Genomic DNA, 18,463 nt, shown 5'->3' on the forward strand with positions numbered 1-18,463 from the left:
TTTTTAAATTAAATTAACTCTCATATTCTGGCGTTCGGTGACTGACTGACAATTTTTATAGTTTTGTTTTCTCTGAAATTATGAATTATATGAACAATTGAAATTTTCTATGAAGATTGTCATTCACTCAGGGCCGGCATATGGGCGCGTAAGTCTCTATTTGCTTTATGAGCTAATATTTTTTTTCTATTTGATTTTCTTTCAGAAGATGACAACAAAGTGGGCACTTTGGACACATTACTTAGTAGCGCTTACTGTCGTTCGCAGCGTTTCCTCTCAAAACAATTGGCTCAACTGCGTCCTGAATTAACAATGTCAATGTTTTCTGGTAAGTAAACGAAAAGAAAGTGTTGAAATAAACCTTCGCCTAAGTATTGTGGTATTTATACTCAAGTGTACATAAAACACGCCATATACAGTCAGTATCAAAAGAAAGTATACACACATGGAAAATAACAATAAGGGGATTAATTAAAGCATATCAATTTATAATGTGTAAAATTATATCCGTTTACACACACTGCTATATGAACACAACTAGTAATATTTGATAAATTTATTTGTCGATCAGCTTTATCATGATAAAACTATAAGAAAGTAAAAATGTCTCTTCTCGGCGGCCATAATGGTTTTTTATACTCAGCGTGCTTTGCACACAGAGTATATTAACTTTGATTGGATAACGGTTGGTTGTACAAGTATAAAGGAATCGAGATAGATATAAACTTCCATATATCAAAATCATCAGGATCGAACAAAAATTTAATTGAACCATGTCCGTCCGTCCATCTGTCCGTTAACACGATAACTTGAGTAAATTTTGAGGTATCTTGATGAAATTTGGTAACTAGGTTCCTGGATACTCGTCTCAGATCGCTATTTAAAATGAACGATATCGGACTATAACCACGCTCACTTTTTCGATATCGAAAATTTCGAAAAACCGAAAAAATGCCATAATTCATTTCCAAAGACGGATAGAGCGATGAAATTTGGTAGGTGGGTTGATCTTATGACGAAAAATAGAAAATTAGTAAAATTTTGTACAATGGTCATGGCACCGCCCACTTTTAAAAGAAGGTAATTTAAAAGTTTTGCAAGTTGTAATTTGGCAGTCGTTGAAGATATCATGATGAAATTTGGCAGGAACGTTACTATAATTACTATATATGTACTAAATGAAAATTAGCAACATCGGATGAAGAACACGCCCACTTAAAAAAAAAAAATTCTTTTAAGTAAAATTTTAACAAAAAATTTAATATCTTTACAGTATATAAGTAAATTATGTCAACATTCAACTCCGCCCTTTTTCATTTAATTTGTCTAGAATACTTTTAATGCCATAAGTCGAACAAAAATTTACCAATCCTTGTGAAATTTGGTAGGGGCATAGATTCTATGACGATAACTCTTTTCTGTGAAAATGGGCGAAATCGGTTGAAGCCACGCCCTGTTTTTTTCATACAGTCGACCACCTGTCCTTCCGCTCGGCCGTTAACACGATAACTTGAGCAAAAATCGATATATCTTTACTAAGCTTAGTTCACGTACTTATCTGAACTCACTTTATCTTGGTATAAAAAATGGCCGAAAACCGACTATGACCACGCCCACTTTTTCGATATCGGTGGTATATATAGTATATATATCATACAACCGATTGTTCAGATAAGAAACTTTTCGCAATTTCTGCCCATTTTAACAGCTAGAAGCTTCAAATTTCACCAAATACTTACGTATATAGCATATATTGTTGTCTGAAAAAATCATGGGGATCGGTGTTATATATATTATATACCCCATATAAGCTGTCATTTTTGCCCTTTTTTACGGCTAGAAGCTTAAAATTTCATCAAATTTCATCATATACTTACGTTTACGTCATATATTGTTGAAATACGTGATTCGTATTCATAGTTTTTACATGCAGACCACAAAAAACGTGAAATTTGCATCCTCACACCAAGTACCTACCTGTTTTTATACTCAGCGTGCTTTGCACACAGAGTATATTAACTTTGATTGGATAACGGTTGGTTGTACAGATATAAAGGAATCAAGATAGATATAGACTTCCATATATAAAAATCATCGGTATCGAAAAAAAATTTGATTGAGCCATGTCCGTCCGTCTGTCCGTTAACACGATAACTTGAGTAAATATTAAGATATCTTCACCAAATTTGGTACACGAGCTTATCTGGACCCAGAATAGATTGGTATTGAAAATGGGCGAAATCGGATGATAACCACGCCCACTTTTTGTATATATAAAATTTAGGTACACAAAAACCTGATTATTTAGTAAATAATACACCTAGAATGCTGAAATGACTGATATTGAGAGTCATGAAAAAAATTTGAACAAATTTTTAAAATGGGCTTGGCACCGCCCACTTGTGATAAAATCAATTTTACAAACATTATTAATCACAAATCAAAAACAGTTAAACCTTTCGTAACAAAATTCGGCAGAGAGGTTGCCTTTACTAAGAGGAATGCTTTGAAGAAAAATTTACGAAATCGGGTGCTTAACCCCTAATGCCCACTTTTATATAAAAGATTTTTAAAAGGGTCGTTGACAAATAAAATAAGCTATATATTTGCAAAAAAGAGCTTTGTGTCAATAGAATTTTACTTTCTAAATTGAAATACAACATTAAATTGGAAAACACAAAAATTTTGTTAAATGGGTGTGTCACCGCCCCTTTTATGACTAAGCAATTTTCTATGTTTCTTAAGCCATAACTCGCAGAAAAATTAGCATATCGTAACACAATTGGGTACACATATTTTCCTTACAGCAGAAAATATTTCTAGTAAAAATGGACGGGATCGTTTAAAGGACCACGGCAACTGAGATATAAAATAAGTTTAAAAGGGCCTTAGACTAGAATAATAAGCTATAACTTAGCAAAAAATAGTTTTGAAGCAATGATATTTCACTTATCAAGTTTTGTTGTAAGAGGAAATGGGGAGACATTTTTTTAAAACTGGCGGTGCCACGTGTAGAAAAGTAATTTATCTGAAATGAAATGTTCAATTGAAGCTCGCGCTGAGTATATAATGTTCGGTTACACCCGAACTTAGATACATTTACTTGTTTTATTTTATATTTATCTTAAATATCTCTTAGGTATGTACATCTGTTCACTATATATTTTTTATGTTATACAGCCGATTATTTGGAGGTTACGAATGGGATACGATTATTGTTCAGACCCATTCATGAAAGCTATGAAGTCTTCGGCACAGCCGAAGACAGTCCTGTGTAAGGATAAAGTAAACTCACATCCGTTATATAACATAAGCTATGTGTGGGGAGCTTTAGTTGCATTTGACAGGCGCGGGCAGTTGGCAACGCGCATGTCAAATGCAGCTGCAGCCCACGTCACTGACAGAAAAATGTTATACAGACAAGATAAATTTTTACAACAGAAGTGACCGGACGTGTTGTCCAGCGTAAATAAGAAAAATTAAATTAATAAAAGTGCTTATAGCATTGAAAACCAAATTAGGTGTTTTTCATTAAAACGGATCGTGGCGAGAAGCGACCGCCACGCTAAGCTCCTGCGGAAAATTCTGGGGAAAACAACCACGGTGTGGAGGCGGCGCCCTCCGAGACCACTAGCCAACAGTAAAACATCGCCATTTTTAAACACCACCACCACCGCCAGCAGCAACATCAGCAGCAGAGAAACCAGCAGCGACTTCGGCAGCAGAAACAACGCCGGCAGCAGTAGCATTGGTGGCATCAGCGGCAGCCATAATTTTAGCGGCAGCGAAGCAGTACAATATATTATATATATGTATATATATGTATTTAACATTTTTTTCTTTTTAAACGTATATATGTATGTATATTAAAATTTTAAATTTTTTTTTATTAAATTCGGTGCCTTCGCATTTCAATTAAAATAATTTCGCATTTTATATAAATTTTGGATTTTTGACATAACGGTGGTTTGTGAAAAACCAATTGAATTTTTTTATATAAACGGTGGGTTGTTAAAAACCAATTAACTTTTTCGATATATGCGGTAGTCCCGTGAAAAGCGAAGTGAGATTTTTTTATAAAGCGGTGCGTCCGTGAAAATATATGATCTTTTTTTTTGAACAAAGCGTGAATATAAATGGATTTTTGAACAAGTTTATCACAATTTGAGATTTTTACCAATTAATACCTATATACTTTTGTGCAAATTTTAAATTCAATTACCTTTACAGATTTTCATACAAGTTTACTGCAGTTTTAATTAATTCTTCCAATAAATTGTTAAATACTTCTTTAGTGACTATTCACCTGCAAATCAGTTCTCTTATACAAAATTTATTTTTCTTTTTCCTCAACATTTCAACTTCAAAGAATTCAGACATTCAAATAAGTACTTCATTAATTTCATAGTTTGAACTGAATTATTTGTGCTATTCTGATAACTACATATGTACCTTAGAAGTGGTAAGCAAGTGAAAAAAAAATTCAGACTCAGAATCCGATTCCGATAATTCAGCCTCAAGCTACGAAAGTTTAGCTTCATCCTCGACCGAAGAAGTCTCAAACCAGGAAAATTGATTTTCTTTGTAAACAGGTTTTCCAGGCTTCGAAAATTCTTCCATTAAAAATTCAACTTCTAATTTAGATTCAAATCTTAACGATTCAAATAGTGCAAACCAACCTTCAACTTCTTTTACTTTTAAATCAGATCTTAACGATCCAAATAGTACAAACGTGGCCTCACCTTCTGCTAATTCAGCTCCAGATCTTAACAATCAAACCATGGCAACACCTGAGGAAAAGAGAATTTTCATTAACAGATGTGCTAATTCTATTAGAGAAAACTACAGTGGTGATCCTCTAGCACTTGATTCTTTTATAGACAAAATGGCATTACTTGAACAATTCGCTACTGCAGATTTAACTGATACTTTTATAGCGTTCTTAAAATCAAAACTAGAGGGTAAAGACCGTGAAGCAATACCAAGACAAGTAAATTCAGTTAATGAAATTAAAACAGCTCTACGTAGTAGGATCAAACCAGACAACTCGAAAGTTGTAGCAGGGAGAATTGCAGCGTTGCACGTTAGCAATAACAATTACACAGATTTTGCAAAAAAAAGTTGAAGATTTAGCTGACTCACTTGAGCGGTCTCTTATTATTGAAGGGATCACTCAAGCGAAAGCTCATGAAATGGCAGTCGAACAAACTGTTAACGTGTGTCGTTTAAACGCAAAATCCAATTTGGTCAAAACCATTTTAGCCTCAACGGCATTTACTTATCCGAAAGACGTAGTAGCGAAATTAATTGTAGAACAAAACAACGAAGTAACTGAACGCCAGGTTTTAGTTTTTCGATCACGTGGTAACAACACATTTAGAAATTCACGTGGTAGTTATCGAGGTTTTTACCCAAATCGCGGCTATACTGGTTATAGAAATAATAATAGTTCATTTTCATACAATAGTAATTATAACTGCAACATTAATCAAAGATATAGGAATTATAACGGAAATAGATACCAGAATAATAAGAATAATAATACGCGTTCAAATACAAATCCTAATTCAAACAATAGTAACAATAGAGGTAACAGTTCGAGATCATCCAACGGTAGAGGTAGAAACGCAAACGTTCGCGCTTTAAAAGCCAGTGCCCCTCAGGAGCGAACACTGGGGGAGGACGAACGAACCGAGTAATCGAATTTCCCTCACCAATAGGCATCTATTGTTTAAACCTAAATTATTCAGATTTCATAGAATTACAACTTAGCGATTCACAAAAATTTTGTTCTTTCTTAGTAGACACTCAAGCAGACATTTCTTTAATAAAAATATCATGTATAGACAGTAACATTTCCGTAAATACAAACGACATTATTAACATTACCGGTGTCACTTCTAATTCAGTGTCTACTTTAGGTAAAATTAGGTACAGCAAATTTAAATTTTTCAAACTTTTCTATTAAACATACTTTACATTTAGTAAATGAAGACTTTAATATTCCATCCGATGGCATACCTTACTTGTTTACATTAACTTAGATGAGTGCTAAGCCTATTACACACATTTCCAGCATTAATATAAATAGTTTAACCGTTGCACTTAAATGTATTTATACTCAGTTGAGCAGAGCTCACAGAGTATATTAAGTTTGATTGGATAACGGTTGGTTGTACATATATAAAGGAATCGAGATAGATATAGACTTCCATATATCAAAATAATCAGGATCGAAAAAAAATTTGATTGAGCCATGTCCGTCCGTCCGTCCGTCCGTCCGTCCGTCCGTTAACACGATAACTTGAGTAAATTTTGAGGTATCTTGATGAAATTTGGTATGTAGGTTCCTGAGCACTCATCTCAGATCGCTATTTAAAATGAACGATATCGGACTATAACCACGCCCACTTTTTCGATATCGAAAATTTCGAAAAACCGAAAAAGTGCGATAACTCATTACAAAAGACAGATAAAGCGACGAAACTTGGTATATGGGTTGACGTTATGACGCAGAATAGAAAATTAGTAAGATTTTGGACAATGGGCGTGGCACCGCCCACTTTTACAAGAAGGTAATTTAAAAGTTTTGCAAGCTGTAATTTGGCAGTCGTTGAAGATATCATGATGAAATTTGGCAGGAACGTTACTACTATTACTCTATATTTGCTAAATAAAAATTAGCAAAATTGGATGAAGAACACGCCCACTTTTTAAAAAAAAATTTTTTTAAATTCAAATTTTAACAAAAAATTTAATATCTTTACTGTATATAAGTAAATTAAGTCAAAATTCAACTCCAGTAATGATATGATGCAACCAAATACAAAAATAAAAGAAAATTTCAAAATGGGCGTGGCTCCGCCCATTTTCATTTAGTTTGTCTAGAATACTTTTATTGCCATAAGTCGAACAAAAATTTACCAATCCTTCTCAAATTTGGTAGGAGCATAGATTCTATGACGGTAACTGTTCTCTGTGAAAATGGGCGAAATCGGTGGAAGCCACGCCCAGTTTTTATACACAGTCCACCGTCTGTCCTTCCGCTCGGCCATTAACACAATAACTTGAGCAAAATCCGATATATCTTTACTAAACTTAGCCCACGTACTTACCTGAGCTCACTTTTTCTTGGTATAAAAAATGGGCGAAATCTGACCATAACCACGCCCACTTTATCGATATCGAAAATTACGAAAAATGAAAAAAATGCCATAATTCTATACCAAATACGAAAAAAGGGATGAAACATGGTAACTGGATTGGTTTATTGACGCAAAATATAACTTTGGAAAAAACTTTGTAAAATGGGTGTGACACCTACCATATTAAGTAGAAGAAAATGAAAAAGTTCTACAAGGCGAAATCAACAGCCCTTGGAATCTTGGCAGGAATACTGTTAGTGGTATTGCATATATAAATAAATTAGCAGTACCCGACAGATGATTTTCTGGATCACCTGGTCCACATTTTGGTCGATATCGCGAGAACGCCTTCACATATACATCTAAGGGCCACTCGCTTTTAAAACCCTCATTAATACCTTTAATTTGATATCCATATCGTACAAAAACATACCAGAGTCACCCCTGTCCCACCCTAATGGCGATATCTCGAAAAGGCGTCCACCTATAGACCTAATGCCCCCTCCCTCTTAAAATGCTCAGTAACACCTTTCGTTTGATACCCATATCGTACAAACATTCTAGAGTCACCCCTGGCCCACCCTAATGGCGATATCTCGAAAAGGCGTCCACCTATAGACCTAGTGTCCACTCCCTCTTAAAATGCTCAGTAACACCTTTCGTTTGATACCCATATCGTACAAACATTCTAGAGTCACCCCTGGCCCACCCTAATGGCGATATCTCGAAAAGGCGTCCACCTATAGACCTAATGCCCACTCCCTCTTAAAATGCTCAGTAACAGCTTTCGTTTGATACCCATATCGTACAAACATTCTAGAGTCACACCTGGCCCACCCTAATGGCGATATTTCGAAAAGGCGTCCACCTATAGAACTAAGGATTACTCCCTTTTAAAATACTCATTACCACCTTTCATTTGATACCCATATCGTACAAACACATTCTAGAGTCACCCTGGCCCACCCTAATGGTGATATCTCGAAAAGGCGTCCACCTATAGACCTAATGTCCACTCCCTCTTAAAATGCTCAGTAACACCTTTCGTTTCATACCCATATCGTACAAACATTCTAGAGTCACCCCTGGCCCACCCTAATGGCGATATCTCGAAAAGGCGTCCACCTATAGACCTAATGCCCACTCCCTCTTAAAATGCTCAGTAACAGCTTTCGTTTGATACCCATATCGTACAAACATTCTAGAGTCACACCTGGCCCACCCTAATGGCGATATCTCGAAAAGGCGTCCACCTATAGAACTAAGGATTACTCCCTTTTAAAATACTCATTACCACCTTTCATTTGATACCCATATCGTACAAACACATTCTAGAGTCACCCTGGCCCACCCTAATGGCGATATCTCGAAATGGCGTCCACCTATAGACCTAATGCCCACTCCCTCTTAAAATGCTCAGTAACACCTTTCGTTTGATACCCATATCGTACAAACATTCTAGAGTCACCCTTGGTCCACCTTTATGGCGATATCTCGAAAAGGCGTCCACCTATAGAACTAAGGATTACTCCTTTTAAAATACTCCTTACCACCTTTCATTTGATACCCATATCGTACAAACACATTCTAGAGTCACCCCTGGCCCACCCTAATGGCGATATCTCGAAAAGGCGTCCACCTATAGACCTAATGCCCACTCCCTCTTAAAATGCTCAGTAACACCTTTCGTTTGATACCCATATCGTACAAACATTCTAGAGTCACCACTGGCCCACCCTAATGGCGATATCTCGAAAGGGCGTCCACCTATAGACCTAATGCCCACTCCCTCTTAAAATGCTCAGTAACACCTTTCGTTTGATGCACATATCGTACAAACACATTCTAGAGTCACCCCTGGCCCACCCTAATGACGATATCTCGAAAAGGCGTCCACCTATAGACCTCATGCCCACTCCCTCTTAAAATGCTCAGTAACACCTTTCGTTTGATACCCATACCATACAAACATTCTAGAGTCACCCCTGGCCCACCCTAATGGCGATATCTCGAAAAGGCGTCCACCTATAGACCTAATGCCCACTCCCTCTTAAAATGCTCAGTAACACCTTTCATTTGATTCCCATATCGTACAAACACATTCTAGAGACAACCCTGGTCCACCTTTATGGCGATATCTCGAAACGGCGTCCACCTATGGAACTAAGGATCACTCCTTTTCAAAATACTCATTAACAGCTTTCATTTGATACCCATATCGTACAAACACATTATAGAATCACCCCTGGTCCACCTTAATGGGGACATCTCGAAAAGGCGTCCACCGATAGACCTAAGGCCCACTCCCTCTTAAAATGCTCAGTAACACCTTTCATTTGATATCCATATCGTACAAACAAATTCTAGAGTCAGCCCTGGTCTACCTTTATGGCGATATCCCTAAATGGCGTTCATCCATAGAACTATGGCCTACTCTCTCTTAAAATATTCTTTAATACCTTTCATTTGATACACATGTTATACAACCACATTCCAGGATTACCCCAGATTGATTTTCCTTATTTTGTCTCCATAGCTCTCAACTGAGTATGTTATGTTCGGTTACACCCGAACTTAGCCTTCCTTACTTGTTTTGTATTATTTCTGTTTCAATATATATTTGTAGAAATAACACATCGCTTCCAAACGGCGAGAGAAGATGTTCGTGCTTTGCTAATACAATGTCTGTTGCCATGGTTACATAATATGGAGCTGGTTGCGACTAGTGTGCCACCCGCAACACCGTTATCTTACATTATGGTAAGTGTGTTAAGGGTAAAAAGATTTTAATATTTATGTAGGCATCGTGGTTCTTACGAATGGCATATATTTGATAAAAGCAAATGCGAATATTAAGAGTGCTAAAATTGGTATGGCCATGGGTATGACAGCTAAAGCCATTCATTGCTTACAAATTGTGAAGTTACACTCAACAAAAAAATGCCTCTCTAAAGGAAAGTTCAAATAATTTTTCACCAAAGAAATTATTTCTATATTTAACGAAGGTTACTTTTTTGAGTAAACTAAATGCTTCATTGCAGTGTTTGCATTTAATGACTCCAGACTAGAAGTACCAACGAAAAATAGGCCTTAGGTAAGGTTGAACTGCGCGATCAATAAAGACCTCAAATAGACTGAATTTGTCCATAGTGTTACCAAAATTTATTTGACCACCAAACGGAAAAATCCAATTAGGTAGGTACCATGGCTAATGTAAATCAAACAAAATGTCGCCCTCTTGGCAAATGCTAGACAGTTTCTAGGAGCTAGCTTAGTAGCTAGAGCCTTGACCAATCAAGCACAGGGCATGAACACAACACGGGATCAAACGTTTCTTTCTGCAGCACTTTCTACATCTATTGTAACTGACAAGGTCTGATTTATATCCCCAGCGGATTAGGGGGTCAGAATATACACGCGGTAGGTATGCCTGTCGACTAAAATGCCAAATTCAAGGGGCTGTGTAACGCAACCCTTCAGGTTGCCAGCGCAATATATAGCTTCTCCAAAGCAAATTGTCAACCTCATCTATCCGAGGCTCTGGCTACCTCAAGCTCCTCATTGAAGTTGGGGGTGGGGAGGGAGGGATGGCCTGAATGTTTAACGTGGCCATATAAATCGTTCCCGAGATGGTCGGGCTAGCACCTTAATGGTGTTGTGTTACCGGAGCGTACCGGATCTGTATCCGGCAAAGGACCATCACATCGATAACACTCCCCAAAGCCTTCGGGGAGCAACCTTATCGCTACAACAACAACAACAACAACAGGTCTGATTTATAAGCATGTGACGCCAAAAGGCAGTGCCTTCTTGTTCGCTCTTTAGAGATACCAGCAACTTTCTCGTATGTACATGATCATCGAAACTTTACAGCCCCGCGCATCGATCCATGCCTTTCCTGCTTGACTGATAATATAATGCTCGTATCTGCATTAGATTTCTCCCAAGCGGATTGGTTCGTCTGCCGTTTATTCGTCGAGTGCTGCACCCTGCTTTACCAACACAGCGGCCCTTTCGTTAACTTCTTTCCTTTTATAAGCGGGAACCCAGTGTAGATGTACGTTGCGGCCTGAGCAAAGTCTGTCTTGTTTGCATTTCGGGAAACCTCAGAATGAAGTGCTGGGTTACATTATTGCTTTAATGAACGCTTAACCATAAATATATACATACGTATATTGACGCGACTGTAGCTTAAGCGCGCTTTGTTCAGAATTTCTGCTGCTTTTTTCACGGTGAAAGACACTAAAGGAAACTGAAAGCCTGTAGAATCTACGTATTTCTGGCACAGGAAATAGAGGACTGGACCCCTTCCGCAAATTTGGAGCCATTGGTATACACGTTTGTTAGTCCGGGGCGATTTGTATGGCTTGAAATAATATATAGCATCATAATATATAGCGCTCCTCACAAGATAGCTAGCGTCATCGAGATATCTCTTCTCTGAAAGGCTTCGTCGACAAGGCATATTCTTCAATAAAGTTAAAACGAAGGTCATCTGAACCTGTAACCCAAAGTTCTACAGTTGCATACGTTGACTCTATGCTCAGGAATACGGTAATCAATGTAACTTAACATCAGAGACACCCCTCAAAGAGGCGTCCTGTCGCCCACAAAGACGAAGCTTGTTCTTTTCATTAGAAAAACAAAAATTGGCTCATTCCACTCGCCGAAACTGAACGGCATAACGACAAGTCTTTTTAAATGCAAAAAACTTGAGTTAATTCTCGACTCCAAATTAAATTAAAAAAGAATTTAGAGAATAGGTCATAGAAAGCAGTGACAGCGTAATATACCTTCAACAGGGCCCCGGGCAGACCTTGTAAATGCCGATTTTTCTTCAAGAACCTTTCATTTCTTTAAGTTATCAGCAACTTATGGTTTAGCCTGTTCCGCCCTATTATATTCATACTTACTATAAACTAGTGCTTACGATACAATCTCGGGTGTCTCGATCCCCTGAAAATTTAATAGAAAACTGTGTTATTCATATATATTCATATTCATATTTATTGATTCAATGGCCGAAACCTTACTGACTAGATTCACAAGTTTGCAAATTAACTTAAAACTAAATAACTAAAATTATTTCAAGGATGAGATAAATTTTCTCGATAGTAAGACTCAATATGTAACTTAAACAAAGGCCTGGGCATTGCAAAGTCAAGATTTAGCCTTCTAGAAATTTTATTAAACTCTTCGAGGCCTCTTATGAGAGGGGCAAAGCTAAGGTAATTGGTTCTCAGAACTGCACCGTAGAATATATTATGAGTGCGTGGAGATCTACTAGGAACAAGAAAAGTTAACTGTCCCAAAAGAGCTGAGCAATCAACCAGAGATAATATCGTAAATAAACACTAAATGTTGTACTGAACGTCTGGCATGCAGTGGCATAACGTTTATAAGCATGCACATGTTTATATAGGGTGGTAGGGAATTAACAAAATGAAGGGGTAGGGGGGAAAATCGAATGAATTTACGTTGAACCCTTTCAATTCTAGCACAGTATGTGCTGTAAATGGGATTCCATATGATAGAGGCGTGCTCTAATTTAGATCGCACTAATGAATTATACAATACACTCTTAGTGTATGGGTCCTTAAAATCCTTCGCATAACGCCGTAAAAAAGCTAAGTTAGCATAAGCTTTTGGTATAAGATAGTTAACATGGTTAACGAAAGTGAACGAAGAGTCGAAAATGACACCAAGATCACGAAATTCTTTGACCGAGGGAAGATATGTACTAGCGATATAGTATGTTGACGAAAGCGCACTAGTAGATCTAGAAAACGTGATATACCAACATTTACTACTGTTAACTCTCAGATGATTATTAAGAGCCCACACATTAAGTGCATCCAAATCTCTCTGTAGGAGTAATGCATCAGATACAGTGGTGATACGCCTAAACAGTTTCAAATCATCAGCATAAAGTAAATAATTTGAATGCTTTAAATATAAGCGACGTCATTAGTGAAAATAACAAACAAGATTGGACCGAGAATATTACCTTGTGGCACCCCAAAGGTTGCCAAGAACTCATAGGACCTAATATTCTCGATTTCAACAAATAAAATTCTGTTTATCATGTATGACTTTAACCATAGTTCTCATCCCGAGATATTTTGGTAGTAAATATTTATATTATTAAAAATTGAATTTTCCGGATTATTTACTAGGGGTTGAGTGTGTGGCCTTTGCCCTTTTGAAAAAAACGAAACGGCTTTACTTTAACATCGGTTGGCCATATAGAAGAGTCTAGTAATTTACTATAGATTGAAGTCGAAACCCCACGTTTAAAACTGCATCTTACTAAGGAGCTAGAATTTGTATTTGTCTTTACTAGCGTATAACAATGAATAAGAGATGGGGAAATATTCGCATTTTTTTGATACATAACTGATGATATCACTTGCATTAACTGTCGGCTTGAATGAGGATAAGTGTAACCATTCTATCGGTATTTAATATTTAATCAAATTTATTTCAGTATTTCCCGGATTCTGGTACACAAGGACGTAGAGAAGGCACTGGATCTACGGAGGCTACTGAAATGATATTAAATAATCTTTTCTATATAACAGTTAAGGTAAGTTAAAAAAGTATTTAAATGCGTATTATGGTGACCGGTATTTTCTAATTAAGCTTTTTGCTAAAATCCCATAATTAATAGCTTTCGCTCTAAAAATAAGTGTTCAGGCTGAAGCAACATGATATGTCGTACCTCGCTTTTCCGCGACTTTTGTCACGGATTTTACCTTACCTGCCCACCAAGAAGACTGAAATCTCTATCCCACCTTGAATCTTCTTAGAGGACAGACTGTGTTATGCCCAGTTGTCAGCGCCTTTCGTATATGGTCTCTAGATTCCACCAGCTCTTCGACGATGGCAACCTCTTTGAGTTGCCCAGGACTTGCCGGTACATATTTCTGTGATTTTCACCAAGGCCTTATCCCTGCGGTTTCGATATGGTTTCCCCTTTTTCATCCTCTTTAGGAAAATGCTGAATCTGAAATATACTAGTTCTGAGAGAGGCGGCATGTCAAGGACCCTCGTGTCATACATTATGCTTAGAACTTAATATGATATCAAGCAAATTCCTGGCGTTAGTTCAAAATATGTAAAGACTTTTTGGTGGAATGTAACTAAAGAGGGACTCACCTATATAATTATTATCGTCCCCACCCCAAACGCTGTGACGCGCATTCGCATCCACGCCTATGGCATGTCGTTATCCCATCCCGGTCCACCAACCTTTTCAGCTCTTCGATCCACGGGCTGTTCTTTTTCCGCTATGTTGCTATTACCACAAGAACTTCCGTGCGTGCTGAGTCTAAAATCCTTTACTCAAGATGAGAACCATGGCTCCTGCATCAGCCCCACATCAAGCAAACCCTCTACAAGAGTCAGGATGAGCTCGATCGATGCTACTTAACTCTCATTGATTTGTTTTTGTGTTTTTTTTTTCGTTTTGCAGGTTCTTTTCCATAACACATCCGATTCCTTGTTTATTTGAAAAATGCATGCTCCCCTCTGCAGGGGGATACATTGTGTTTGTATATATATACAGGTTTTGAAACTGCATAAAGAGAATACCCCGTCCTCGGGCTTCCCCGGTCGTTGTATCATAACCTTGGCATTTGGTATGGTGTTGACAAGTGCTCTATCCACCACCTTTAACCATGCGCCTTCTTGGTTTTGAAGGTATGGGGCAACTATCTTCAGTAATTTTAAGGTCGCTTAATTAAAAGAAATTTGCCCTTTGGGGTTGCTGCAATATATTAGCTCTACGATCAGAGACTGCTTCGCAAATTTGTTCATCATCTTATCGATAAAACCCGTGAGCAGCGTGGAGCCTCGTCGTTGCCACCGTTTAATAACCTATTCGTCTTTTCTTAGTTTGGTTTTTAGATACTAAGACCTTCCCTTTGTCTTTTAGTCCTAAACGTGTAGGTCCTGTTATTCCAGATGGCTTGCCTCGTAGTGCTGCGACTAGGGTGTATGCCCTCCCTCTTCTGGGTCTTCCTTCTAAAGGAAGAATCCCCTCAATATGGATGCAGAATCGAGAATTGTTCATATCCAAGTCTTTGTCAGTGCGCTGCTTTCGGGCTGTTTCCACTGTCTCCCGGGCTTATGCCAAGCGCTCGCATTGCGGTCGGTTGAGTCGACCACAGCGCCCAAACGCTGCATAATTCTTAATGCAGTTTGGTATGTGAAAGGGCTATCTTAAACTCATAGTCTCGTTACCGTCCTTATTGTTGTTCTTTGTCCAGGCTAGCAGACCTTTACCAAGCACACTGACTGCACACATTCCTTTTTATCCGCGTTTGAATCATCACTTATCGTGATTTCTTCTTCACCGGCTTGCGACACTATTTCCTCTTTTCCTCATCCTTCTTACCTGTTGAAATTATTGAGGTTATCTTGGTCGTAAACCATCTGCCCATCAATGTGGGCTCAGCTGTGTGATGTAAAGTGTGTGTATAAAGAATCGGCGGTATAAGGCTGTTACCCATCCAATATGCTCGGACCGCATAACACCCTGGAATAGAGGGTTGGTAGATTAGAAAAGGAACTAATTTCATATTATTTTTATGTTTGAAATGTATCATTTTAAGGCACAATTTAAAACACTTATCAATTACCTCTATTAGTTTGATCATTTCGACTGCTGCTTTGAATATCACCCTACCTCGGCTGCCCTTTCGGAAATACCCTATTTGAGAAAACGTTTGAATAGCGGGCTATTTTAGAATTTATTTCAAAAACGCCCTATCTGAGCATAAATTCAATACGACTGCTGGGCCATTTATGAAGAAAATCTGAGATAGGGCATTCTTTAACCGAATTCTGAAATTGTTCGTTTTCGAACTGGCTGCCGAGATAGGGTAAAATTCTACTCAGCCCTCGATTTGCTGTGACGTTTAATTAAATATTTAGGGCACACTAGTGTATATTAACCTGGGTCGATTTGTATGGCCGAAAGTTAACCGATATCGCGCCATCGATTTTTCGATAGGATTTGAGCTCAGGAGAAAAGTACCACTACTCATACCCAAAAAAATAATTTTCGAGCCTGCGAAAAAAAAATGACGAATGGATAAATTTTTCGACCAAAACACTCCCCAAAGCGCAAAAAATATTTTTTTTCCCAAAAAAAACTGTGTGTAAAAACGTTGGCGATAACAGTATTAAATATTTTTTGGGTTTTGGAGAGTGTTTTGGTCGAAAAATTTACCCTTTCGCCATTTTTTTTTCGCAGGCTCGAAAATTTTTTTTTTGGGTATGCGTAGTGGAACTTTTTTTTTCCTGAGCACAAATCCTATCGAAAAATTGATGGCGCGATATCGCATAATAAATCGACCCAGTCTAGTGTACATACTTCTTAGTAGCACAATTAACGCTCCATATTCAAATTTTTTTTTTCAGTTTTCTGATACCCATCCACGTGACATTGAAGAACTATGGGGTACACTCTGCCAATTCTGGCCAAACAATCTCAAGGTCATATTACGATATTTGGTTATAATGAGTGGCATGGCTCCAAATGAACTTCTGCCATATGTAAGTGGAATTCATATGAAAATGTTTGCTACCATTTATGTATTTTAATTATTTAAGCAATTACTTTTACTCTAATTTGCAATTTCATACAGAAGTCAATTCAATTGTTTGTGTGTAGTTGCATTCAAGATTTCAAATAAGCTTTTTCGGCGCATTTTACATATTATTGCATAGTTAACGGCATTAAGGGAGTTCAGAATTTTGTGTATTTGACGCTGGAAACGTTGTAGCAAATGTAAGCTACGGATCGTGAGCAACTTTTTATACTCAGCTGAGCAGAGCTCACAGAGTATATTAATTTTGTTCGCGTAACGGTAATCCGTAACGGCCTAAACTAATCGAGATAGATATAGACTTCTATATATCAAAATGATCTGGGCGAAAAAAGAAATTCATTTAGCAATGTCCGTCCGTCCGTCCGTAAACACCTTAACTTGAGTACATTTTGAGGTATCGTAATGAAATTTGGTGCGTAAGTTCCTGGGCACTCATCTCAGATCGCTATTTAAAATGAACGAAATCGGACAATAACGATATTCGATATTTCGATATCGAAAATTTCGAAAAACCGAAAAAGTGCGATAATTCATTACCAAAGACGGATAAAGCGATGAAGCTTGTTAGGTTGGTTGACCGTATGAAAATTTGTAAAATTTTGGGCAATGGGCGTGGCACCGACCACTTTTAAAAGAAGGTAATTTAAAAGTTTTTCTGTAATTTGGCAGTCGTTGAAGATATCATTATGAAAATTGGCAGGAACGTTACTCCTATTACTATATGCGTGTTTAATAAAAATTTGCAAAATCGGATTTCAAAATGGGCGTGGCTGCGCCCTTTTTCATTTAATTTGTCTAGGATACTTTTAATGCCATAAGTCCAACAAAAAGTTACCAATCTTTGTGAAATTTGGTAAGGGCATTGCTTCTATGGCGCTAGCTGTTTCCTGTGAAAACGGGCGAAATCGGTTGAAGCCACGCCCAGTTTTTATACACAGTCGACCGTCTGTCCTTCCGCTCGGCCGTTTTCACGATAACTTGAAGAAAAATCGATATATCTTTACTAAACTTATTTCACGTACTTATCTGAAGTCACTTTATCTTGGTAATAAAAATGGGCGAACTCCCACTATGACCACGCCCACTTTTTCGGTATCTAAAATTTCGAAAAATTAAAAAAATGCGATAGTTCGATACCAAATACGAAAAAATGGATAAAACATGATAATTAAATTGGTTATTTGACGCAAAATATAACTTTAGAAAAAACTTTGTAAAATGGGTGTGACACCTACCATATTAAGTAGAAGAAAATGAAAAAGTTCTGCAGGGCGAAATCAAAAGCCCTTGGAATCATGGCAGCAATATTGTTCGTGGTATTACATATATAAATAAATTAGCGGTACCCAACAGATGATGTCCTGGGTCACCCTGGTCCACATTTTGGTCGATATCTCGAAAACGGCTTCATATATACAAGTAAGGGCCACTCCCTTTTAAAAACCTTATTAATACCTTCAATTTAATACCCATATCGTACAAAGACATTCTAGAGTCACTCCTGTCCACCTTTATGGCGATATCTCGAAAACGCGTCCACCTATAGAACTAAGGCCCACTCCCTTTTAAAACGCTCATTACCACCTTTCATTTGATACCCATATCGTACAAACACATTCTAGAGTAACCCCTGGTCCACCTCTATGGCGATTTCTCGAAAAGGAGTCCACCTACAGAACTATGGCCCACTCACTTTTAAAA

At 37.6% G+C, this 18,463-nt stretch overlaps 1 protein-coding gene across 10 annotated transcripts in view; it reads left to right on the top strand.

The window, feature by feature from the left end:
* fry (Protein furry) overlaps positions 1-18,463 on the top strand; it is a 470,099-nt gene that overhangs the window by 411,392 nt on the left and 40,244 nt on the right. For 6 of the 10 annotated variants that reach the window (XM_067788944.1, XM_067788950.1, XM_067788951.1 and 3 more), the window contains 4 exons: positions 209-328; positions 9,772-9,905; positions 13,633-13,731; positions 16,572-16,706. In XM_067788944.1, coding sequence (XP_067645045.1) covers positions 209-328; positions 9,772-9,905; positions 13,633-13,731; positions 16,572-16,706 — 488 coding nt within the window. Of the gene's footprint in view, positions 1-205; positions 329-9,771; positions 9,906-13,632; positions 13,732-16,571; positions 16,707-18,463 lie in introns of all 10 variants that reach the window. The other 4 variants (XM_067788943.1, XM_067788945.1, XM_067788946.1 and 1 more) reach the window with 1 other exon arrangement.

Source organism: Eurosta solidaginis, chromosome 5 (assembly GCF_040869045.1).
Source record: "Eurosta solidaginis isolate ZX-2024a chromosome 5, ASM4086904v1, whole genome shotgun sequence".
NCBI classification, from domain to species: Eukaryota; Metazoa; Arthropoda; class Insecta; order Diptera; family Tephritidae; genus Eurosta; species Eurosta solidaginis.